The sequence below is a fragment of the Urocampus carinirostris genome, chromosome 17, assembly GCF_059441175.1.
Source record: "Urocampus carinirostris isolate Australia breed hairy pipefish chromosome 17, RoL_Ucar_1.0, whole genome shotgun sequence".
Classification (NCBI taxonomy): domain Eukaryota; kingdom Metazoa; phylum Chordata; class Actinopteri; order Syngnathiformes; family Syngnathidae; genus Urocampus; species Urocampus carinirostris.
The window spans coordinates 19,506,185-19,533,386 of NC_142365.1; the positions used below are offsets into that span (position 1 = coordinate 19,506,185).

The window sequence follows — 27,202 nt, forward strand, 5'->3', positions numbered from 1 at the left end:
ATAGAGCAAATGGATGGTTTAAGCCACAAATCAACCTTGTTATCATTATTACTAATAATATAATAATTATTATGATCATAAATGTTTTTAACTGTTATCATTATCATTATTATTGGTGTCTGAAAGATATTTAGTGAAAAGTAGCATTAGAGAATTAATAGATAGGTAAAATTTATAATGAATCTGGTAGCATTATAACCATTGAGATGATGATGATTATTATTATAACTTATGTGAATATTATTGTTCATATTATTATTAGTAGTAGTAGTATTGGTATCCAAATAATGTTAGTGAGCAGAAGCCTAATACAGTCAATAGATGGGTCAAGCTAATAATTAAACTGTTTTTTACAACAACCATTATCGAGACTATTATTTTTGTTGTTGTTGTTCTTATTGTTATTATTATTATCGTCATCAACTATATGACTATTCAGAACAATGAGGGGGATAAATGTGTTGGTGATAATGGTGAAAACTAGACAAAAACGAAATACAGTCAATGGAAATACAATCACATAGAGATAACTTTTAATAAGACACAAAACACATATCTCCACAACTCTTAGTTAGGGCAGACAAGTGGGAGTTTTGTTATCTGGCTCAAGCTCTCCCATGTTTTGTTTTCTTAATGCACACATCAGGACACTTAGCTATGGGTGATCCTGCTGCTTTGGAGCAGACCCCTTTAGCAGCATGTTCATATACACTTTGTATGATGGACAACCCACACCGCACAGCAGAGTTGTCACCATGAGCACCAATTAAAATTATTGTTATTAAAATAGATACTCTTATTATATAGTGTGCTGAGAATAGATGGAGACAGCAATGGCAATGATGATGACGGTGAAAATAGTGATGATGATGGAGTGACTGTGTATCCACAAAACTTATGTGTAAATATGTGTATTCTTGAGGTGTTTGTTATATGTAAATACTGTATACAGGATATTTAGCTATCAGACACAATTATTAAGATAGTGGGGTAGGACTAAATAAGCATATGCTTCCTCCTATTCCTTTTCAGACATGTAACGTTCACATTGATTTTGCTTATTTTGCTTGTTTTGTTTTATTTTGGTTTTTTTTTTTCATGTTTGAAGTAAAATTTCATTCATTCATTGTGTTTTAAAGATGTCTACTGGATGTTGCAAAAGCCAAGCCATTATTCGCAAAGCAAACTGTCCACTGCAGCTGCTTTTGCAGACTACCCTTTATCAACCAGGGAACATTTGATGTTATTTACTTGATAAATTAGCATGGAAATAAAACGCAGAAAAATACTTTAAAATAATTAAATCAATCATTTCAAGTATGTGTACTTAAATGAGGGTTTATGTGTAACTTCTGTAACTTTCCAGTTTGCATAAGTTTTCATGAGTTAAATTAAAGGGACAGTGAGTATCTTTTGCCCACTAATTTTTACTGTATTGTGTAGTGCAAGCGTAAACGAGTAAGAAGATTACAAATTATGGCAACTCAAAGTGACCATACAGCTGTATTTTTTCTTATTTATTTCTGCCCAGCATTTGGCAAAGAAAAAATGAAGAACCGAAAGAAAAAGGGAAACGAAAAAATAATGAAAAGTAGGAATAAGAGTTAGAAAAAAATGATTAAAGAAAAGGAAAATTGCAAGAAATAAAGATAAGGAAAAAAAGAGAGGAAAAAATTATAGATCTTTGATCTTTTTGGGTCCGCATAGCAGCAAGATGGTGACAAAAATATATCTCACTCAGTGAGCCTCATGTTATGTCAAACATAAAGGTCTTTACCTATAATTCCTTTTTTAAATGTATATGATAGTTTATGTACTTTGACTTATTATCCAAATCAATATTTTTTAAGGAATTAAAACTTTTGTAACCACTATCATGCACACTGTCGCTTATAATAATAATAATACATTGTATTTCGAACCACCTTTCAGGACACTCAAGGCCGCTGTACACAAATTATCAAACAACAATAAAACAAGAATAAAACTAACAAGCAATACATACAAAAATAAAACAAAGTACAATTTAAAAAATGGGTTGGGGTGGAGGTTAGGGCCACGTGAGGCAGTTTATTATGAATAGGCAAGTCTGATGAGGTAAATTTTAAGTCCGGATTTCAAAATGATTGGGTGGGGGAATTCTAGAGGTCAGGTGGTAATGAGTTCCAGTGCTGGGGGCAGAGCGGCTGAAAGCTCTGCTCCCCATGGAGCTGAGATGAGCAGCGGGTACAGAAAGATGGATCTGAGGGCAAGGGATGGCGTGGTAATGTGAAGAAGGTCTGAAAGGTCGGAATGGGGCAAGGTGATGGATCGCCTTATAGGTACAGAAGGATTTTGTAGAAAGGGAGCACGGCGGCACAGTGGTTAGCGCGTGTGCGGCACAGTTCTGAGGTCTCGAGATCAAACCTCCTGTGTGGAGTTTGCATGTTCTCCCGTGCTTGCGTGGGTTTCCTCCGGGCACTCTGGTTTCCTCCCACATTCAAAAAACATGCATTTCAGATTAATTGGCCGGTTCAAATTGTCCCTAGGTGTGAATGTGTGAGCGAGTTGTCTGTCCCTGTGTGCCCTGCGACTGGCTGGCAACCAGTTCAGGGTGTTTCTGCCCACTACCCGAAGATAGATGGGATGGGCTCCAGCACCCCACGGGACCCTACTGAGGATAAGCGGTGCAGATAATGGATGGATGGATTTTGTAGATGATTCTTTGGTTGATCAGGAGACAGTGGAGTTTTTGAAGGACAGAGGTGATGTGATGGCAAGATGGGGTTTTGGTGATAGTGCGGGTAGCAGAGATCTGGACCAGCTGAAGTTTATGGGGGACTATAGATGTCTATCTATCAACTATAGTGGATATTATTTCAATGGTTTTACTTCTTTATTCTTTTTACAAATGTAGGTTATAAACACGACAAGGAAAAAAACTGGAGAAAAAGTACTTAATAATGGTTTTATGATCAAATCTCACACCCCTAATTGTGAGCCTCCAAAAGAGCCCTGCAGGTAAGGCACATTTTTTATGCCACTCATGTCCTAAATGAGTTTGACACCCTTGTTGTAATGGAATTGTCATGGTTGGAATACTTCTCAGTTGGCTTTTTCAGGTGATGCTTCCCAGGAATCGGGGGCGGGGCATGCCAGCATGATATTCCCGATGTCAGCGCATGAGATTGTTTTGGCAACATGGAACAAATGGACACAATGGCTCTGCGCTATTACTTCTCAACCTTATCAGTACCACAGACCGGTTTAATGTCTGAACATATTTTCTCAGCCAGGCCGAAGGTCGAGATTAAACACGTTTGTAGTTTTACTCAGATCAGAATAATAACAATGCTAATAACAAGATGAATAATCACAACAACAATACCCATAAAACCAACGAGTACTGTAGTTCTATGTAATATCGGGTTTAATGCAGGGGTCTGAAACCAATATTCCCTTTTAGGCTTCCTCGGGTCTGAACAATTATATAAAGTCTGAGTGTCGCTTATAATAACACTGAGCAACATTAATCCCAAGTGTGGCAACCAAATCATTAGCAAACATGTCCAAAACCAGAATCAAGTCATACTTTGCCAAGTTTCCGGTAATGTTAAATTATTTTATTGAATTTAAATGAATTGGCTAATGTAATTTTGAAAAGTTTTTTTTGTGATATAATACTAGAATTTTGTGGATTTATTTAGTCGGTTGGACAATGTAGAACTGTTTAATCACACTTTTTAGTCGAAAGACACTGTTATATTATTTGAAACACAAGAACGATCAAATAGACCCCGAAAACGTGCGAAAATATGTTATTTTTCCTGATTTTTTCCTCTTTATTTTTTTCTAAATTTTCCTTTTTTCTCAATTTTTTGTTTCCTTTTTCCCAGCTTTTTACTTATTATTATCTTGGTTTTGTTCCTTTTGTTTCGTTTTTTTCAATTTTTTTACGACTTTTTCCTTAGGTTTTCTTTTTATTTATTTTTGTCCAATTTATCATTTTCTTTTTCTTGCTTTATTTTTCAATTTTTTAAGTTATTTTGTGCATAATTTTACATAATGATTAGTAATGAATGGATAAAAGCAACAGAAACAATCTGAAGAGTCGTTCTGAATCAGCTTTTTTAAGAGAGCTGAGCCGAAATAGCCGCTTCTCTAAAAAAGATGGAAACTTGCACAGCAACATTGACGTAGGCACGTAAAAAAGATCAGGTTGTCCAATTGTGCAGGTGATAAATAAAGTAAACCACACTCATCTCTTTATATTTTAGTGTATTAGAGATACAAAACAATACAATAAGATTCTTTGGTCCTTGACACCTTCTTCGGCTCTTGAATGTTAGTCTAAATCTTGCGTTTTTATTGCAGTAGCGCCCCCAATTTCTCCGGTGGTCGGGTGGTAATTAACGACTTTTAGCCAAAATCTATCGTGACAAAAAATATATGAGGTTTATTATTGGTATTGCTTTATCACCCAGGCCTAGTTTCAACAACAGTTTACACTCGCAGTGTTACACCAACAGACCCGGTTTTGGCTGAACATCTCTATGGAATCCTGAATAAGGAAGCTCATTAAACAATGTATGTTCATTGCTGAGACACTTCATGCTGAAAACCCACAAAACAAACTGTAAACACCCAAAAACGCTAGCCAAGCACTCAGAGTAATTTGAGTAGGTAAGCCGTAGGGGTGGGGGCACACAAAGCGCACTCCGCTAAATACATCCTTTTCATTTGCAATATTTGTTGACATTTTTACATAAAATCGCTGCCTGCACCTCATTTCTGAACCCATATTTTACAGCAAAGATGACAGTCCAAATGGGCATCATTTATCTTAAGTGACTGCAGGAGGGAGAACCATTTTTTATTGTATATTTGTTGATATAAAAAACAGGCTCTGGCATTAATATTATTTCCTCGATTTTATCAAAACACCAAACTTCACAAATTAGATGTGCTGAAGAGTTAGCTTTTGCCTGGAGTGTGGCTTTGGTAGTTTTTTTGAATTTTGTCTTATGAAATATGATGTGGCTAAAAATAATAAAGAATTATGTATATATAATAAAAATATAAATCATATGTAAAAGTATTGCTATTACCCCTTTGTCCTTGTTTTCTATCAATGAAATACAGTATAATGATATTTACAATTATACTCCCGTATTAAAACAAAACCAAACCACATAAATATAAACAAAATATACTGGGCGTGTTAGAGTATGAATCTAAGTTTTGAAGGTACAAATCTCCTGTTTGTATTTCTGATTTGGTGAGAAAAAAGTGTGTTATACAGGATTATACATATATATATATATATATATATATATATATATATATATATATATATATACATATAGCTTGCATGGCTCTATAAGTCAAAAAGGTTCCTGCTACAAGTAATTAAATATGTATCATTTATGTTCTTCTACAGCTGAGCTTTATAGAGGTAAACACTTTTGTACTTTTTCTAAGATAATAATAACAATAATAAACATCAATAATAACACCATCAATATTTAGGACAATAACATATCTAGAAATGATTATCACCCGTACCCTTATACTTGTAAAGTCATAGAAAATCTTTTCAGTGAGACATCAGGACATACAATTTTCTGTTATTAATAAATTAATATTTTCTCATACAATTCTCCTCTAATTTTGAACCAAATTAACAAGAATTTTTGCCTTTTGTCCCATTTTTTTTAAAGCATGTGCATGAGTTTCAAATCCCCATTTTTCTAAATAGGAAAGAGGACAGGCTGTAAAGTAGGTGCCTTGTACTTTATCACTGGGAAGTAGGAGTTTTCCTAATACGTTGCTCGAGAGTGGCGGATGAGCCAGTTGCAGAACATATAAAGGGATTATTTCTTCCCTGGAAGACATAATCATGTGTAACACACTTTTTTCGCACCGAATCCGAAATACAAACAGGAGATTTGTACCTTCAAAACACAGATTCATACTCGAGCACGCCCAGTATATTTTGTTTATATTTATGTGGTTTGGTTTTGTTTTAAGATGGGAGTATAAGTGTAAATATAAATATACTATATTTCATTGATATGCACACTTTATGTTTACGTGCAATCCGTCTCCAGAATACAAAAAAAAATATATAGTGAGCTTGCTTGAAACCAGGAGTGTACCAAAACGAAAATCTAATACAATCGTTAGAGCGGTTTATTCATGCATGAAGATTTCAAAATAAAGCAGCCGTAGATTAAAACAATAACCTTAAACAAAGAGGTTTTTTTTGTTTAAACTTGAAAAAGTGGTAAAAAATTAGTAGGCGTTTTTACAGAGAGAAAATGCAAAAAGATGTAGAGTCAACTTATAGCCGGGGTTTGGCAACCTGAGGCTTTAGAGCCTTGTGTGGCTCTCTAGTACTTTCTTTGTGGCTCCTTGGAGCTTTTGTTGAAAAAGTAAACAATTTGGAGGATTATACGTATATTTGTTTTCATTTTATGGTTTTATGTAAGAGGACAAATACAGAACATTTATAATACATTTTCAATCATAACTTGTAAGGATGAATCCTTATTTGGTTTTAATTTGAAAATAAGTACATATAAGGCTTTAAACTTATTTCTTCATGACTTATTTGCGTTTTTCCGACTTTTTCAACATTCTGAGTTGCCGATCCCTGATTTCTATGTTTTTCTCGTATCTGATACATTTTTGATCATTTCGAATTGTGTATCCCATTTAACAATTTTTGTAGAAGATTGTTTTTTTTTTTTATATATATACACAGTATATATATATTTTTTTAGTTAGTTCTCTTCTTGCATATTTGGATTCTAGTCATCGGTAGCAAACGACAATGTCATGATAGATTTCTAACATTGTAGCGGTATTTTACATAGGATGTCTTGATGTGGTCAATAGATAGATCGATACTTTATTCATCCCCTTGCCATGTTGTGTTTGGAAGGTTTATTGTTGTTTAATAAGGGGAGCTACTATCTTTAATAAGGATATCAAGTGGCTCAGGTTGGCAGGTATAACTCTAACAAGTGTTATTCTTAATTTATTTGGTAAATAAAATAAAATTGTTCACACAAATAACCTTTGTTGCCGTTTTATATGGTCTGAAAATTATTATGATGGAATAGCATCTTGACATTTCAGTTTAAACAAATAAAACTATTTCTATGTTGCCAATCTGGAACATTTTTTCAAGCTTTTGAATGGTCTAGTTCAGGGGTGTCAAACTCATTTTAACTCAGGGGCCACACGATAGAACAAACATTCTGTCGGGGGCCGGACTAGTAGATTAAAGAGAAAGAAAAAGAGAGATAAAGAAATAAGAGAAAGAGGGAGGGAAAAGGAGAGAGGGCGGGACAAAGAAACAAAAAGAGAGAGGGAGAGAGCGTGAGAAACAACAGATAAAAAGTTGTGAGAGAGGGGGGAAAAAGAAAGGGAGAGGAAGAAATCCAAAGAGAAATAGAAAGGCAGAAGGAGAGAAAAGAAAAAAGAAAGCGTGAAGGGTATGAAGAGAGAAAAGGAAAAAAGCTAGTTAGAGCAAAAGAGGTTAAAAGACACAGAGAGAGAAAGAGACAAAAAGAAACAAAGGAAGAGAAAAAGAGAGACAGAGAGTGAAAGAGACAGAGACAGAGTGGGAGAAAAGGGGTGGAAAAGAAAGAGTGCGAGAGAGAGAGAGAGAGAAATAAATACAAGTACAGTGTCTTTGTGAGAGGCACCTGGCTTTGGCAACATCAAGTTGACATATTTCAAACTGCAGCTTGTTTTTCTCTTGCGCTTCTCTGAGGGTTGTCTCGCGGGCCGGATTGAATCCCTTCGCAGACTTGCTCTGGCCCGCGGGCCGCCTGTTTGACACCTGTGGTCTAGTTCATGCTCCATATTTTATCAGTCAGTGCCATTAGCATGACATTGTGCTCATTGAGATTTACTAGAAAATGAAATTTCATACTAGAAACTGTTAACAAGAAAACAACTTTTAAGGCACTGCTAAGGAACTGGACTCATGATGTACAGTATAAACAATATCCCCTGATCTGAAACCAACATGAGGGAAAGAATACGACAACAAAAAAGGAAGGAATCATTCTCACCATTTTTGTTAATATCTGAAGAGGACACGTCTTTGTTATTGTTTTCGAAATGAAATCACATATTATCTATGGTCTATTGAGTAAGGCTGCCGTGAAACGAGGCAACAATTCCAAGCGTTTACGAGCACTTTATTCATAATTAAAAGCACTTTTCAAACTTTGAAAACACAACATTAAAGTTCAAGCATTTTCGAGGATTTCAAACACCCGTACAAACACAGGAATTATCATAGCGATTATGAATTGCAGTCCCAGTCAAAATTCAAATTGTTTACCGTTTACTTAAGTCATGTTTATTTGTATAGCCCTTAATCACAAAGTCTTTAAGGGCTGCACAGATCAAAGACTATTCCAAACTACAGACTATTGTGACACCATCCCATCATCTAAACTACACCAAACTAAACTAACTTAAAGCATTTTAATATGTGTGATAGGGTAGTTTGCATTTTCTTTATTATTTTTTACGTTAATTTGTTTCGTTTTGATACTAGAAACGGAATAAAAGTCTTTTGGCAATAAATGATTAGGTTGTAATGGCATCTTAGCACTCGAATTTAAGCAAATGAAAGTAAAACATTATGATTTCTTGTCTCTTACCTGACAATCCCCACAGGCAGGTAAAGGACAGCAGAATCCATTTCCACATAGTCCCATCGACCCCCATGCTTCAGGGAGATCCACTTTCAAATTCTCAGCGTGTCCTTCGACGTTCTCCCTCTTTTTCTGTTTTTATTTTGTTTTTGAGGAAAACAATTGCAGTTGCTTCTTTCTTTTCCTTTCCAATTCAATCCAGGTGGCGATTGTTTAAGACGTCAGGTGAGGAAATAAGCTAGACACCTGTCGTCCAGGTGTAGTTGTCTCTCACTTTCTGGATAGAAAACAATGAAGTCTGAAGTGAAAAGGCGATAACGTAGAGTGTGAAATTACGAGAGTGTCCTCGTGTGCGCGAGACTCCTCTCATAAAAATGGATAAGTGAAACTGGGATACAATCCATTGGCGTTTTCTTTACAGCAGGAAGGGAGAGAGGAGAAAGCGAGAGATGGGGATGGGTTGTTCATGAACGATACGCCTTTATGAGCCGGCTCTTTAAAATCAACGACGGTAGCCAAGTTACTAGTATAAGGAGCCAGCTCCCTTCGAAACGCGCGCATTCTCTCTCTCTTGTCTATCTATCTCTTTCTCTCTCTCTTTTTTCTTCCCCTCCCTCTCTCTTCCTGTCTTCCACCATTTACCCCTTTTCTGTCTATCTTACTGTCTCTATAACTTGCTTTCTCCTCCCCCGTCCATCTATCTTCCTCTCTTCCTTGTCTCTTGCTCTCTCTGTCTTTGCTCTGTCTCTTTCTCTCTATCTTTCTACATTTCTTCCTTTCTTTCTGTTTTCTTCCCATTTTCTTTTTCTCTTTGTTTCTAATTCTCTCTATCTTTCTATATTGTGTTTTTCTCTATTTTGTTCAATTTCTCTTTATTTTTCTCTAATTCTCTCTCTCTTTGTCTCTTTCTCTATCTCAATTCCTCCCTCTCTCACGATTTGTCTCTCTTTTTCTCTCTCTCCATTTTTCTATCTCTTGCTCCCATCTAATCTCTTTTCCTTCTCTTTCTCTTTGTACTCTGTATCTCTCTTTCGGTCTCCATCTCTCTTTTTCTCTGTTTCTGTTTCTTTGTCTCCCCACTCCTCTTTCTCTTTATCTCGGAAAGGTGCGCATGACCGGTCAACACATGTAGCGACTTGTTCCCCCACCCCCCATTATTTCCCTCTCTCACTCTCTCTTTCGCTCTCTCGTTTTTTTTCTCTATCTTCATCTCTTTCTTTCTTTCCCTATCCCTCTTTGTTTTTGTTTTTGTCTTCCTTTCCATTTCTCTTTTTGAAGGCACTCGTGACAGGTGAGTTTGAGTGCCGTCATCTCTGATTTTTAATGAGGTCAAAGTTCACTATGTATTGAAATGAAATAATAAAGGCTATTACTATAGCCATAATACCATTTTGTAAATAATATGGTGCATATTATTTCATTAACATTTGTAATATATCTTAAAAAAAACGAAATTAAAATACAAAAATACAAAAAAAAAAGTTTGGGAGCCGGCCTCTGTTAGTGAGCCCAGCTGTACGAGCCGGTTCTTTAATAAGAGACGGAATTCACATCCCTAATACGTAGATAAGAGAGGGACGAAAAACTAGAATCAGGGTCGAATAACTGCCAAGTTATATAAAATTTAAAAAAATCCGTTTTTCAAAATTAAATTATCGCCATTATGATTACTATGTAATGCTTTTGTACTGAAACCATATTTGAAAGCACATTGCAATCCATGATAGCCCTTACGCAATGTAACTTGATGGTTAACAGGTGGTTGACCACAGATGGAGCCTCATTTTGAAATATAGTATATAAACAGGGTTGGGTAGGGTTACTTTAACTGGATTACTTTCAATTACTTTTGGATTACTCCAATACCAAATATGCTAATAAAAGACAAAAGAAACTAAATATGAAAAAAATGACTAAATTTTGTGCAGGCGTGGGGAGTAACGGAATACATGGAACGGCAAAAATGATGTTGGCAAGCTGTTTGGATTTATTTTCATTTTGTTTCTGTCGCATTTTATGTTAGTTTTGCCAGAGATCAGAGAGATCAAAGCCAGGAGAGAAAGCTTACCACGTGTTGTGAGTCATAATTTTATTCATATTTAGTTTATTTTGTCTTTTTTAGCATATTTGGTATTGGAGTAATCCAAACATAATTGAAAGTAATCAAGTTAAAGTAACCCTACCCAACCCTGTATATAAAATATTTAAATAACATGTACTGTTAGGGTTAAGGATTAGATTATGTCTTTAATAACATACACAACTATAATAGGTAATGCAAAATAACTGGACTATAGTGTGCCTGTACGGATTACAAATTGCATCTTAAAAAATACCGTTTTGAAAATATATATTCATATATAAGGCACACTGTAATATAAGCCACAGGCAATAAAACTACTGTGATGGCATTAAAAAAACATCATAAAATAATGGAAACCTATTTTGCAGAACACACGCTATCATTATGAAATCTTGTTTCACCACTAAAATAGATTATTTCATAAATAGTTACCCTATCAAGTAGCATTTCATTTTACTTAGGTTGCAATTTAAAAGATGGGTGTTTATATTTGTATTTCGTTTTTTAAGCTATTATGTTGCCAGTGTCCAAAATCTTCTTTTAGGTCTTTAAAATTAGCAGTGCTAGTTATATGAATGATACAACACCGAGGTTACGGGTAACTGTGATGTCTTTCAGCATTATAGTAACATAAATATAAGTTATTATTTTCATTCACAAAACAATAAAGTATCTAACTATCTATCTATCAATCCATGTCCAAATTACACATACATTTAAAACAAAAAACTAAAATTTAAACAAATATTTTATGACACTGTAGTTTATTTACATTTGAGGACACACTTATCAAAACATTACTTAGCTTTTAAAAAGTGCTTTTTTTAAACTGGAAGTTGCAAAACGCAAATTGAATGCGATTGTTAGAGCAGCTTATTTATGCGCAAAAATTTAGTCTCCTTTCAAAATAAAGCAGCCATAAATTAAAATACTCGTCTCAAGTCGAGACTTTTTATGTTGTTTGAATTTGAAAAAGCAGTAGATTTATTTATCTTTTAATTATTTTTTTAAGGGGAGAAAATAGGTAGTAGTCAGGATTGGGTAGGGTTACTTTAATTTGAATACTTTCAATTACTTTTGGATAACTCCTATACCAAATATGCTAATAAAAGACAAAAGAAACTAAATATGAATAGAATTATGACTCACAACACGTGGTAAGCTTTCTCTCCTGGCTTTGATCTCTTTGATCTCCGGCAAAACTAACATAAAATACGACAGAAACAAAATGAAAATAAATCCAAACAGCTTGCCAACATCATTTTTGCCGTTCCATGTATTCCGTTACTCCCCAACCCTGCACAAAATTTAGTCATTTTATTCATATTTAGTTTCTTTTGTCTTTTATTAGCATATTTGGTATTGGAGTAATGCAAAATTAATTGAAAGTAATCCAGTTAAAGTAACCCTACCCAACCCTGGTAGTAGTTTAACAAGCAAAGCAGTATTGTTGGTATGGGTTGTTTACATTGATTCAGCTTTTTAATCATTTGTTTATACTTTAATCATTTATTTATACTTTGGCTTGTTTTAAAGTTGTCAGGGTTGCCATGGCGCCCAATTGGCAGCACACGTGTGCGCCACCTGTGGCTCGTTGACAGATTGGCTTCCCATATATTTAAGTTCAGTGCTCTCACTCACCCATTGTCAGTCCGTCAACGAACCTCTGCCCCGCAAGACGTGGGTTTTGACTCTGTCCGGTTTCCTGTTGGTGTTTCCTGTCCGGTATTGTTCCCGTCTATTTTGTCCTGTTTAATATCAGTCTGCAGTTTCGTCCCCGTCTTGTTTGTCCTGTTCAATTTCGATATCCAGTTTTGATTTCAATCCTGTCTGTCCCGTCTTCGACCCCATCCGTCCGATTTCTGCTCGTCCAATTGGTATCGATCTCGTGGGCTTCTGGCTTCCTGTCATTCCACGCCAGACTGCTGCCTTACGTATTCCGCCCAATGATCGCCGAATAACTGGCATTTTGGGTTAACGTGCTTGACTGCCCCATTTCTCGTAAAATAAAAGCTTGTGTGAGAAACGTCACGCGTGTGGGTTCTCCTCCTGTTCCGGTTCTTGACAAAAGTCTCATCTCATCTCATTAGCTACACCGCTTATCCTCAGTAGGGTCGCGGGGGGTGCTGGAGCCCATCCCAGCAATCATCGGGCAGTGGGCAGGGGACACCCTGAACTGGTTGCCAGCCAATTGCAGGGCACACAGGGACAGACAACTCACTCGCTCATTCACACCTAGGGACAATTTGGACCGGCCAATTCACCTGAAATGCATGTTTTTGGAATGTGGGAGGAAAACCGGAGTGCCCGGAGGAAACCCACGCGAGCACGGGGAGAACATACAAGCACATGCACTAACCACTGCGCCACCGTACTGCCCTCTTGACAAAAGTGACATTTGAAAATTAAGTGGAGTCAAATAAAAAAAAAACATGCTTTCCCCCAACACTAATATCGTGTCTTTTAAGTCGATATACACAGTATTGTTAAATTACTGAAGTTATTTTCAGATCAGGGGCAGCACGGCGGCGCAGTGGTTAGCGCTTGTGCGGCACAGTTCATGTCATGGGAACCTGTCGTGGGTTCAAATCCAGCTCCAGACTTCATGTGCGGAGTTTGTATGTTCTCCCCGTGCTTGCGTGGGTTTCCTCCGGGCACTCTGGTTTCCTCCCACGTTCCAAAAACATGCATTTCAGGTGAATTGGCCGGTCCAAATTGTCCCTAGGTGTGAATGAGCGAATGAGTTGTCTGTCCCTGTGTGCCCTGCGACTGTCTGGCAACCAGTTCAGGGTGTCCCCTGCCCACTGCCCGGAGATGGCTGGGATGGGCTCCAGCACCCCGCGACCCTAATGAGGATAAGCGGTACGGCTAATGAGATGAGATGAGATTTTCAGATCATTCTCGAGAAGTCTGTGTTCTGATTGGGCCAAAGTTGTCCAGAAAACAATTTCTACCTTGTGCTGTAAAAATAGATAAAGCTTCATTTGGCATCTATGATCATTTTTTAGGTCTCCAGATTGGAAGTGCAGTTGCAACATTATAAATGTACATTGCTTTAGTTCAGGGATCTCAAACACGTTGATGATAGTTTGTGGCCCCCTTTTAAAAAACACAAAAACTTTTTTTTAAGGCCTAATGTGGTTTTGGGGGTTTTTGTTTTGTTTTTTTAGTGTGTGGTTTCATTCAATTTTCGTTTTTAGAGCTCGCTTTTAAGTGTTTTTTTCATCTTTTTGGGAGGTCATTTTTCAGTCATCTTTTTCATACTTTTTACTACTTTCAGTACTTCTACATTCTTTTAAGCACTTTTTCATACTCCTTTGAAACTTGTTTGTTTTATAAATGGTAAACGGTCTGCATTTATATCGCGCTTTTTAGGTCATTGAAGACCTTCCAAAGCGCTTTACAATGTGCTTCACACTTACCCATTCACACACACACTCTCACACCGTAAGCGGCCATGCAGCCATGCAAGGCGCGGACCTGATTATTGGGGGCATTAGGGATTTTGATAATTCTAATATTTTTTTTTACACTTTTCTCTTTCTTATGAACGTTTCCATACTTTCTAGTACATTGCTCGGATTTTTAGATTTTAAGTTTTTTTTTTTTAAATCTTTTTTTACATTTTTTTTTTTGTGTGGTCATTTTCCGGGCGTTTTGTGGGTCGTTTTTCGTCAATTTTCATTTTAAGGTTCTTTTTTTTTTTGATAATGTTTCAGTCACTTTGCGGTGTTTTTTTGGTCTAATTTTTGATTTTTGTTTTTAGCAGCAATGAGAAGGCATGTTCAGAACAGTTGATGTTCACAGTTCCATTCATGTAGAGAAAGTTAAAGAACTGTTGACACAAAACTGAATACAAATTATTTTTGTCTAGTTAGCAATGATATGTGCTTTCTTCAGTCATTTATATTTCCTGTATTATTATAATATTCATTTAATCCCGATTGCTTTATTTCCTTAATCATATCTAATATGTTTATTTATTTTTCATCTTAATTTGTGTTCAAAACAAATACATTTGAGTATATTGGAATGTTTTTACGAGAGCTTCTCTTCTTAAGAACCGGATGCAGCCCGCAGTTAAATTCACCAAGACCCCTGCTCTAGTTTTTGTCTTTAAAACAAGACCACCATCTAGAGGAGTAAAAATAACCTTACAAGTGCTTTGTAAGCTTCATCTATGTGGTTGCTTTTGGCTCTGTGCCATTAAATTTACAGTAAATAAAAGTGTATGCCTTTACAAATCCTCTTAAAATATATTTAGATCATTTTAGGCCGGGCCTTTCACCAATTACATCATCCAAATGCAAATTAAAAGCTAGATTGTGTGCAGTGGTCCAAGAAACAATATTCTAATGCCCTTAACAAACATATAAAGTGGATTAAAAAAATGATGGTGAAAAAAAATGCACGGTGGGAAAACAAAAAAAACACTCCTCCTAATTTCTCAATGAACATCCACTTATGTTGTATGCTGTCTCAGTCCGGTGCAGGGATTATAATTCATGCATTTGTTACCTCCCGTCTCGATTACTGTAATCCACTACTCTCCGGTCTCCCGGAGTAGAAAATCAAGAGCCTTCAGCTGGTACAAAATGCTGCAGCGAGGCTTTTAACCAAGACAAGAAAGTTTGATCACATTACCCCGATTTTAGCTAACCTGCATTGGCTCCCTGTTGGTTTAAGATGTGATTTTAAGGTTCTGTTGGTAGTATACAAAATCATGCATGGACTTGATCACTCATATCTTTCGGATTTAATTTCCCCCTTATGTTCAGGTCCAGAGCCTTCGCTCTGAAATTGCTGGTCTACTCGTGATCCCATGAGCCAAGAAGAGATCCGCAGGTTCGAGAGCATTCTCCATTCGGGCCCCGGTGCTGTTGAATGCTCTTCCCCCTGACATTCGCACTGCAACATCAGCAAAACGGTTTAAATCTAGGCTTAAAACACACTTATATTCAATAGCTTATGAATGACTTATCTTTCACATTGACAATATCTGTGTATTATTTGTTATTGCAACATCCATTTTGGCCTGGTCATCCTGGAAGGGGGATTACCTCATGTGCGGTCCCTTCTCAAGGTTTCTTCATTTTCCTCATGTTGAGGTTTTTGAGTTTTTCCTTGCCCGCATGTAGGCTTTAGATCAGGGAATGGTGTCATAATAGTCTGTGCAGCCCCTTGAGACTCCTTGTGATTAAGGCCTATACAAATAAACATGACTTGACTACTGTTTTCACAATTACTATACACACAAACGACATTCACGGCGCAGCAAATTACTGTTAGCGCCCCATTTATTGCTTTCAACAATAACAGTGACCAACGCGTGCAACAACAACGCACAAGGCATAAATCAAAGAAATAGATTACAAGTAAAATGCTACTGCAGACGGAAACAGGTAAACATATTCATCATTTTAAAAGCCGGAATTCACATATAAACTATATATATCATATATGTGTATTTCAATATACTTTAATATACTTAATATCTCAACTGTATGTACAGTACATCTTTTTGTATGGAGGTAAAGAAAATACACGTGTATAGCTTCCCATTTCATTGAGTCGACGCTGCAGTCGTTTGCTAGGACATTGCTTTTTTTATGACGTTTTATGACGGTTGACTTTCGAGTTTACTCGTCGCCAAGTGTAAAAGAAATTAGGTAAATAAAACCAATATAAGAGCGATTGTGTGTGCGGTTTTGCTTTGCAGCAAGACTGGCTTACCATACTTTGAAGTATCAGGAAGTTAGCATCCTCATCAGTCATAAATGCTGAAGCTATGCATGCGTATGGTCCATTTGTATTTACACCAATATTAACTCCCTGCAGGGTACAATTTAGCTTGATGCCACGCACTTTTCAAGAGAAGTATTGGACATCGTTAAAGTACAATTAAGTGATTAGTATTCAAATACTAGAATGAGTCACCCTCGTTTGCCGAAAATTGATTTCACAAAACTTTCCATTCATCATTTGAAAGCCTTTCTTGCAGCCTCCTTTATATTAAGTGTGTTTTTATCGTTCTATCTTGGAGGTTAAATGCATGCTCGATTGAGTTGAGATCTGATCGACTTGGCCAATTGCGAAAACATACGGGATGTTTTCTATTCAGGAAACAAAAACTATTATTTTTTTTACAAATGGTGATTCCTACCTAAATTAAAAAAGCTTTTTCTGACATGTAAGGCCCATAGCCCGTTAGTCAGTTTAAAGATAGCAATAGTAACCTGAAATATATGACTGTTCACTTGATACCTTACCGCCAGGGTTGGATAGGGTTACTTTAACTTGATTACTTTCAATCACTTTTGGATTACTCCAATACCAAATATGCTAATAAAAGACAAAAACAACTAAGTATGAATACAATTATGACACACAACACGTGGTAAGCTTTCTCTCCTGGCTTTGATCTCTTTGATCTCTGGCAAAACTAACATAAAATGCGACAGAAACAAAATGAAAATAAATCCAAACAGCTTGCCAACATCATTTTTGCCGTTCCATGTATTCTGTTACTCCCCAAGCCTGCACAAAATTTAGTCATTTTATTCATATTTAGTTTCTTTTGTCTTTTATTAGCATATTTGGTATTGGAGTAATGCAAAAGTTTTGAAAGTAATCCAGTTAAAGTAACCCTACCCAACCCTGCTTACAGCTGAACCTAATGAGGTAGTCCAGTGAATACTTTAAAGAGAGTGTGTATTATTTAGCACCTCCTAGTGGTGAACACAAAGTCATTCCTAAGAAAAACAATATTCATTTAATAATAATAATAATAATAATTTCCTTGTATTTTCATTCTGTGTAACAATGTACACAGAACGAAATGTCGATTGCACCTGACCCGTTGTAGCGAGCCGATGCAGCCGCAGCCAACAGAGGGCGCCGCCGACCACTTTTTAAGTCTTAGGAATGACTCGGCCGGGGCGCGAACCACCGACCTCCACAAGTAAGATACACGACCGTCATATAAATATGCATTTCTAGAGAAATTTGAATTTATTTTACACAACATGAACCCTGCCTTAAGGGAGCTGACGTAAGTGTCCTCCATCTTGTTCCTATGGGATCCCAAATACTTCAAAAGCAAAAAAATGAGAAGTAAAATGTTTTGTGGGAGTGTGCGTAGTTTGTATTAATCATTGTGCTTTTTAGCACTAGTTTTCAGTTGTACTAAATCCGGGGTTGGAAACCCAAAATGTTGATAGAGCCATATTGGACCCCAAACTCCCCCAAAACAAACAAACAGAAAAAAAAGTTTGTAGACGCAAAAAATAAAAATCTTTGTATAAGTGTTTTAAGGAAGACAACCTATTGTGTATATATACTGCATATATCTATAATCATTGGAAATCGTCACAAATGTTAGTGCGATGTTGTCCTCCTACAGAAACAAAAACATTTCCTGTTTCAAACATTTTTGAAAAAGCGTCAGGGAGCTGCTACAAGGGGCCGCTGGTTACTGACCCCCACACTACATCGTAAATAATACACACTTTCCATTTGAGTAGCCACGTCTATATCCCTGACATTCATTTTAACAAGAAAATATAAATACAAGCTGCATTTTTTAAATTCCCTTAAATTCCATAAAGAACATATTTAGCCACAAGACTGAAGACTACCGTATAAGGCGCACACAAAAACCCCTAAATTGGACAGATATTTGAACATGTGCCCTGTTTGCAGGCGAAATTGGAACTGCATGACCATATTTGTGCATTTATTGATTGTTAATACATTATATTACTGACCACAATTCCATAACAATGGTGGCAATGGGGGATCGCATCAGGTAGCAATGCTAAGAGCACCCTATCCAAACCACTAGCCAAAGGACACGCATGGATGATAGATCACAATTCCATAACATTGAATCCATCGGGAATTGAACAGGGATTGCAGCAGCGAAAGTGCCGCATCCTAGCCACTAGTTAGCTGCGGGTGCAGCAAAATATGAAAAGACAGTGGGTCTCGTTATCAGACATTTTTTTTAGTCACGGTACTAGCTATGTTGGAGTAGAGAATGCTATTTCGCTTTCTCTCAGCTCCAAATAACCTTTGTAAGTGGCAGACATTTTTAATACGAGCGGCCATGATTTTTTTTTTTTTTTAATATTGTTAGGACGACCAAATCCCACAACAACCTTGTCTTCATTCAGTTCAGACTGATTAAATCACTTCCTGCGATACTTTCTCGTCATTCAGTTCAGACTCTCGAGTGCTTTGTAAAGACTGTGAGTCTGACAATATTCTTGCAGCCCAGCCTTATAACAATATTAACAATTTGGTAACGTGACTAAAAACAGTGTGATGATGAGATGAGAGCAAATGCCTATTCATATGTCATCAGCATACCTAGTGGTGTAGGGGATAAAACCCAGTGCACTCCATGTTGCAATCTGGGTAAAATTCCTGATGCATTCAAATAATCTTAATTCCATGTGTCTTAGGCGCGCCTTATACTGTGCATTTTTGGGTGCGCCTTATAGTGCAAAAAATACGGTAATTTTAGTTGTCAGGCCCACTCATCATGTCAATATCCAACCTACACTTGGTCCTTCCCTAACAAATGTCCACACAGTGGTCGATTACAAAGCTGCATTGCAGTTGTACTTCAACGGATAACCAATAGCAGTTTCCAAGCATTCCACTAAGGAACCTGCAGAGAGAAAGTCTAGATCCACCTCAATAAATTTGATGTAAATGGATAAACACGCAGCTATGTTTCGAACTCCCACTGAATCGTTCAACACACAACTGCAGCAGTTCTCTTGCAGGAACCGAGTCACCAAAGAAAGTTCACTTTGGAAGTAGTCTTTTGTGGACATCTGAAAATCATGCGACAGACACTGATGTAAGGTCCTCTCATCGGCAACCCCAAGGTAGCAATAAGTGACGTTCATCCCAGTGTTGTCATCATCCCCGCTTCCTTTTCCATCAATCGGATTTTGTGGCCACGTGTCGAACTGGGATTGAGGTAATTTACAGTTGTGGATATCGCTTTGGGGAGAGGTCTGGCCTGATGGAGTTGGCTCATAACCGATAGCGTAGAGTCCGAATTTCTTTGGGATATCCCCTGGTAGGAGGTAGTGGGACAAAGACACGGTAGATCCTGCTTCTCTCGAAAGAGACACCGGGATCCATTCCACTTCTAAGTGCAGTTCTAAGCAGCGAGCTTCACTGATGGTAATGTCCAGGTACTTGTAGTAGACATTTTTCCAGTTCATTTTTTGAACTTTGGTCATCAAAACTTTACCCTCGGGCTTCTCCGGATTGAAGTACTCCCGAAGACGCTTTCCCAGCGGTACCTGGGAACTGATTTCGGCGTAATGGTATCGCACATCTTCTCGCCAGCGGGTGTCGAAACCAACGCCGAAGATGGCTAGCTTGTTTGAGAGGTGCAGACGGGAAAATTCTGTGTAAGTCTTAAAGATCTCCCATTTGAGCGGCACCGACTCCAGGATACGGATTAACGTCTGCAACATGTCCTTTTTTCTGAAAATTAATAAATGATATAATTAATCAGGGACTGTCAAAAGGAAGGTTTGACTTTCTCCATTTATTTTTTTAATTCACATCACCAAAAGCCTAAATTTCGTAACTGCAAATACGAGATGAATTAGTTCTCAGATTGTGCTCGTATCTAGCAAGGAATAACGAGTACTCCTAATTTTGGATTAAAATTTGGTACAGACGATGCCCTACTTACAAACGATGTTCTGGACGATCGTTCGTAAGTTGAATTTGTTCGTAAGTTACTTCAGTGCTATATTTTGTATGTACAAGGTTTCTATACATATGGTTAAAGCTTGTATAAGTAACCTGTATTGTTTTGTACCAAAAAATAAACATTTCATAAAATAATATGCTCTATAAAGATTAATAAAGTTGAGTTTAACTTACTTTTGGAAGATGTGCTTCAAAAGGTCCTCCTCTATGGTAAAAAGTGGCAAAAAAAAGCCTTCCGACCGTTTTCTCAACCGCATCAAGCTTTCTTATTCCACTTTCATTTCAAAAGAAACGGCTTGCCTCTTTTTTTACACTTTAAACCAACCATATTAAATGGATGCAGGAGATATTAAACAATTAAAAATGTCAAGATACTTAGCACGCTGGAGATAGTATAGACATAGTATAGACAGTATAGAATGTTTACACACGAACTAAGAGGAGAAAGCGGATTTCTTCTTCAGGATGGATGCTGGGTGACTTCTCAAAGCCATACGCCATTAAATAATCTCTTCCTGTATTGTGGTTCACTCATGGCAGTTTTGCTACTTCGCGGATTTTCATTGTGCATTGTACTGCATTTTGATTGTTAATACAGTAGCAACGCCCCTTTTCCGCTTGAGTCTGCGCATGCCTCAAAGACGATCCGGTCCGTGTTGTACACATATATAAAACAGGTTGACGGACCTACATCACGTATGCGTAAATCTTTTTCAATTTCGAGTTACTCTAAAAGCAATCATGTCGACAAAACGTCGTGGACCCACAAAAGCACCAAAAGGCAGACAAAGATGCTTTCTATCGTAAACAAAATTCAACTTCGCGACCTGCTAAACTTTCTCTGGAGCCGCATGCGGCTCGTCGGCACTCCCTAGTGGATCCCTGGCGTTTTCTCATTAAATTTTGATGACAGAATAGTATATGGTTTCTGTAGGACAAACAGGACACAAACATTCTTAAAGATTTCCAATGAATATAGTTAGATACATTATTTATATATGTATGTCTACTTTTTTTAAATTCAATATGGCTTTAGACATTTTGTGTTGCCGAGTCCTGCCTTAATGAAGTTTTCCGTAACATCCACATGATAGCGACAAAGTATCTTAAAAAGTATAACCGCCACTTTGTGCAAAATATATATATTTTTAAATGATATTTTGACAGTACAGAAGTTATTTGTTAAAAAAGAAAAAAACTTTAAAAAGTACAGTACTCTTGTTAAACGAATACTTTAACCTGTAAATTGAGTTTGTTCTTTTATTTCTATGAATAAGAAAGTATTTAAAAATCTCATAAATAAAGGTTTCTACATTGAGGGTTTTAGTTTGTTAAACACATCAAGCGGATCTAAAACTAAACTCTGAGTATGTGTTGTAATCATGATTTATTTATTGGTCAGATTTTGGCCCTCTTATGTCCATGACTCGTTTACAATGTGTTTATAAAATGCTATTTTTATGTACAGTTCAGCTGTCCATCGTCTTTTCCCGAAATGCACAAATGAATCTCATCATTGCATTTCACGTCTGATGCCCAATACATCATCAAAAGTGATGCCCCGCTATACAGGCTTAAGGAATTCTTCTTGCCTTGCCAAATCAAAGTTTGACAAGACTCTTTCGCATTAAACCAACGGCTAGATTCTAATTTTTATAAAATAAGAGTCTCACAATAACCTACCGGTAATTTTTATTTTAAATGCGTCTTTTCAAATCCATCCAATCCACCGCTTATTCTCAATAAGGTTGCAGGGGTGCTGGAGCCCATCCCAGTCATCTTGGGGCAGTGGGCAGGGGACACCCTGAACTGGTTGCCAGCCAGTCGCAGGGCACACAGACACCGACAACTCACTCGCTCATTCACACCTAGGGACAATTTGGACCGGCCAACTAACCTGACATTTACGTTTATGGAACGTGGGAGGAAACCGGAGTGCCCGGAGGAAACCCACGCAAGCACGGGGAGAACATGCAAACTCCAAACCGGAAGGTTCAATCTCATGACCTCAGAACTGTGCCGCACACGCACTAACCACTGCGCCGCCGTGCTGCCCGCGTCTTTCCAATTTTAGCATAAAATGTCAAGTACCACCCCAGGGGTTCACTTGCACACATTTGAAAACCACTGACCATAGACGGATGCTATTGGTCTGTGAACAGCAGTAAAGTAAACAGGAATATGTACAAAAATAACTGATTTTCCTTACTGATTTTGCTCAGAGACTTCAGCTTGAATCTGAAGCACTCTCCTTTTTGGCATATGTAGTTCATCTGTAGAAGAATTAAAAAGTACAGCATTTAAAGTCCACCCTTTATTACACAGTAGTACCTCTTTATACAAACTTCATTCGTTCCAGGATCGTGCTCCTAGCTTGAATTACTCGTGTATCGAGTGAATTTAAGAATTAAAAATGACTTAGTCTGCTCCTGTCCTCTCAAAAACATCCATGTGAACCTTAAATAGTACTAAAACACATTCAAATGGTAATTAAGCAAACAAATACAGTAATAAGATAATTACGATGATAAAACAAAATAAAATGCGAGTTTATTATGATCTCCGGAACGAATGTGTGCGCATACCTCTCAACGTATATGTTTTTCCTGTATTTTATGGATTTTTATATATATATATTTTTTTTTAAACCCAATCTTGTCTTTTCCATTTTGGCTCTTATCTGGATTGTCGGGTAGCAGACGACAACATCATTGTAGATTGCCAATATTGTCGCAGTATTATACATAGTCTCACTAGCTGTGAGTAAATAGGTGCCGCGTTCTGTTTGTAAGGTTTATTATTGATTAACAAGTAGGTTGTGCAATCATTACTAAGGGTAGCAATTCACAGAGGTTGACAGGTATGAGATTGAGAAACTGTTGATACTTGCTTACTGCGCACTTAAAAGTTACTGTAACTTTAAATGAACGCAAACAAATATATTTTATGCCTGTATAAAATTGCATGCGTGAAATAGACAAGCTGATGCTGGCGGTAAGCAGTCTAGAGAGGCCTCTAGTGGTAGCCTCTGGGACGGCTCGTGAACTGATTTTCCTTTGTAGAGCGAGCAAGATTTTTTGCAGCATACCGAAATCCTTGTGTTTACAGGTGCTCATTTAAAGAGATACCACTGTACTGATGTTGCTAGCAAACACGTACCAGCATCCATATCTCCCTCCTGGAAAGCCGAATCAAAGACGTGATTGCACCAGTCTTCCTGTGAGAAGTCTTCTAAAGTGCTTCCATCAGACTCCATCTCTTGGTAAAGTCCACTGCTGTTGATGAGCACCGGTGCACAAGTCTGAGAATCCCAACCCCCCTGACCAAAAACCTTCTCCAGTTGCTCCATAGTGTAGCTGCTCTTCCTTTTGCCGATGCCGTGCTCCTTCACTCGACTGTAGCAACGCCGGAGAGTCTGTTTCAGGTAGGATAGAATACTCACGTTACAACAATAAGAAATAATACCAATAAGAAATAACAAACCCACAGTAGAGAGCATTCTGGCGTACAACGTCACTGTTTGGTATGCCGGGGACACAGCAGCAAATAGGAAAAACCTAAAGAGAGTATTCAACACAGCCCTGGTGATCATTGCTGGCTTGTAGCAGAGCTCCCACCCACTACCTCTACCTTTTCCCCTTTGGTAGGCAAAACAGGTTCCATAAAAAAAGGACAAATAGCTTGGAGGCTTACCTAGTACCTTGTCAAATTTGATCACACTCTGAAAATATCACAGCCCTTAAAACTTTTTGTGTATTTTACGTTGGCCAATTTTTAGACATTGTGAAAGAGTTGTAATTGTTTGACCCCTTTCTAGAAGTCAATCCACGACTGTGCACACTTGCGTGTAATAATGGTGCGTTAAAATTAATCACGATTGACTTTGTGCATGTTTACTTCCGGCTCTGATTTGGATACATATTTACGTTGGGAATTTCATTGGCTAACCAATGTGTCAATCTACATTTGAATTGATCACTTTGGACTAAAGATTTTTGAAGCCGAATTGGGCTTGATGTGTTTTTTTTGTGCAATTTAGCCATGTCTAGAGATAAGAGTCCGCTTTGGATAAAGTCATGTGTCGACCACAGCACCAACTCAACGTGGATACAGTTAACAAGAATGTCTGCAACTGTTCTACGGTAAATTAACACAGTATTTAAGGCAACAGAGTGTCATTTTGCTGGAGAGAAGTATAAAGGTATTTGTAACATTAATAACATCTTCAACGTTAGGCAGATGCTAGCTAATCTTAACTCTTGGCTGCATTGTACAGTACATGTTTGTTTACTGGGAGTTGGGTGGCCTGTTGTATGCTAGTTCTTGTACGCTGGTAATAATCACGGCGGCGCAGTGGTTAGCGCGTGTGCCGCACAGTTCTGCGGTCATGAGATTGAACTTCCTGTGTGGAGTTTGCATGTTAAGTCAAGTCAAGTCAAGTCATTTTTATTTGTATAGCCCTAAATCACGAAGAGTCTCAAAGGGCTTCTCCCCATGCTTGCTTGGGTTTCCTCCGGGCACTCCGGTTTCCTTCCACATTCCAAAAAACATGCACTTCAGGTGAATTGGCCGGTCCAAATTGTCCCTAGGTGTGAGTTGTCGGTGTCTGTGTGCCCTGCGACTGGCTGGCAACCAGTTCAGGGTGTCCCCTGCCCGAAGATAGCTGGGATGGGCTCCAGCACCCCCGCAACCCTACTGAGGATAAGCGGTGCAGTTAATCGATGGATGGATGGATGTTAGCTGTTGTCCAATAGGCTCTAGTCAAAATCAGATTTAACCAAAACAATCGTAATTGGGCATCAGCTATTCAGTGTTAACCTTGTCTATACGTTCACTTTTAGAGCTTCGCTTTGTAAACCTACTTCAGGGTTCCTACAGATCATTGAAAAGTCTTGAAAGGCATTGAATTCATTAATCTAAAGATAATGTTAACATAATGTTAAATGTTTGTCCGAGTGCTTAAAGGGGGCGGGGCTTCACCATATGTCAATCGGTACGGTATGGTTACAGTCCATCATAATTCGAACAGAACTACAGTACATGGAAGCGTTGGTTTTAGAAATGTTATATTTTGTAGCATTTTTCTTGAGCTGAACATGTCAAAGTACGTACCTTCATCCTTTCCCGGCACTGAGACGGGGTCCTCTCGTAGCCCACCTCGGCCAAGGCTTTGGACACCCGCTCGTACATAGCGGGACCGGGGGCTTTTCCAGTAAACATGGTCCCCGCCACCTCCAACTGCTGCATCTTGGCCTCCGTCAGCCTTTCGTTGCCCCACACCGCGATGAGGGCGTTGGTTTCGGATGGAGTCCACGACATCCCCCGGCTAGCCGTGTAGCTGTTGGAGGAGGATGCCGCCGTCCGAGCGGCGAGTCCCGAGCCCAGATTCAGAGGCGAGAAGCGGTTCGGTGTGGACGGACCTGAATGGTACTGGTTCCCGTCGCTTAAATCCTCAGAGTCTGGGGAAGGAGCCTCCGTTTTGGGGATTTTTAACGGCCTAGAGAGCTCCTCTGCTTGTTCTGCGTTGCCGCACGCCGCCATGTTCACTGAGGTGTTTAGATTGGTCGGTAGGGTTGGGCGGATCGATCCAATTACCAATATTATCGATACTGAAAGAGTATTTGGATCGGACCAATACATGTGACCTGGGATCGATACTTTCCTCCCGCATCAAGTTTTTTGTGCAGAATCAGTTTTGCATACCTGTCAACCCCATGGCTCCATGACCTTACATGCTGTCGTATTTTCCCTTACAAAATACAAAATAATCTTACACCATATTTTTTTCCAAACATGTTTATTTATGTAGTTTAACATGTTAAATTGTACATGTGTTTCGTTATATCATCTCATCTCATTAGCTGCACCGCGTATTCTCAGTAGGGTCGCGGGGGTGCTGGAGCCTATCCCAGCAATCATCTGGCAGTGGGCAGGGGACACCCTGAACTGGTTGCCAGCCAATCGCAGGGCACACAGGGACAGACAACTCGCTCGCTCATTCACACCTAGGGACAATTTGGACCGGCCAATCCACCTGAAATGCATGTCTTTGGAATGTGGGAGGAAACCGGAGAAACCCACGCAAGCACGGGGAGAACATACAAACGCTGGATTTGAACCCACACAGGAGGTTCCCAAGACCTTAGAACTGTGCCGCACACGCGCTAACCACTGCGCCACAAACCTATTTCATCATTTTCTCCTTGTATACTTCCTTTTTTTCTTAACTTCCCTTATGCAACAATAATGATTCGTAATATAATGCATCAAAGCAAGTGAGCGGTTTGAGAGCCGGCTCTCTTTAAGGAGTTGAGCCGAAAAAGCCGGTTCTCTAAAAAGAGACGGACTTCCTTTAACTACATAACTACCGCATGAAATCCGAGCCGGCAGATGCATGCGCACAGTAGCATCAAACCGCTCGCTTCGTGTGCAACGAAAATAAACGATACAGAGATAGAGGCTACCGCGGCGAACTCGTTTGACTTGATTGATTTGCCGTTTCGTGATAGTCGGTGTATATCGGATGGTACCCATAATTGACAAATTTGCGTTTTTCTGTACAGATTTTCTTGTACGTCGTACACGTCTAAAAATGCATAATAAACGTACTTTGTACGGCAAAAACGTACAGGTTGACAGGTATGTTTTAACCTGGGATCGATACTTTCCTCCTGTATCAATTTCCCCAAATATGTGTTTTTTTGCGCAGAATCTG

General features: G+C 38.3%; 2 protein-coding genes across 2 annotated transcripts in view; both read right to left on the reverse strand.

Annotated features, from left to right (window-relative positions):
- The window catches only part of esama (endothelial cell adhesion molecule a), a 90,906-nt gene extending 81,806 nt beyond the window's left edge, over positions 1-9,100 (reverse strand). Inside the window, exon 1 of the mRNA XM_088321418.1 lies at positions 8,667-9,100. Coding sequence (XP_088177544.1) covers positions 8,667-8,733 — 67 coding nt within the window. The 5' untranslated portion in view covers positions 8,734-9,100. The remainder of the gene's footprint in view (positions 1-8,666) is intronic.
- An 8,606-nt stretch (positions 9,101-17,706) lies between these two features.
- On the reverse strand, positions 17,707-26,050 carry msantd2 (Myb/SANT DNA binding domain containing 2). The gene is made up of 4 exons (XM_088321004.1): positions 25,600-26,050; positions 23,647-23,902; positions 22,697-22,760; positions 17,707-20,253 (listed from the first exon to the last, which is right to left on the reverse strand). Exons 1-4 carry the CDS (start codon positions 26,026-26,028, stop codon positions 19,347-19,349), a joined length of 1,656 nt encoding a protein of 551 aa, XP_088177130.1. The 5' UTR covers positions 26,029-26,050; the 3' UTR covers positions 17,707-19,346.
- Between the last annotated feature and the right edge of the window lie 1,152 nt (positions 26,051-27,202).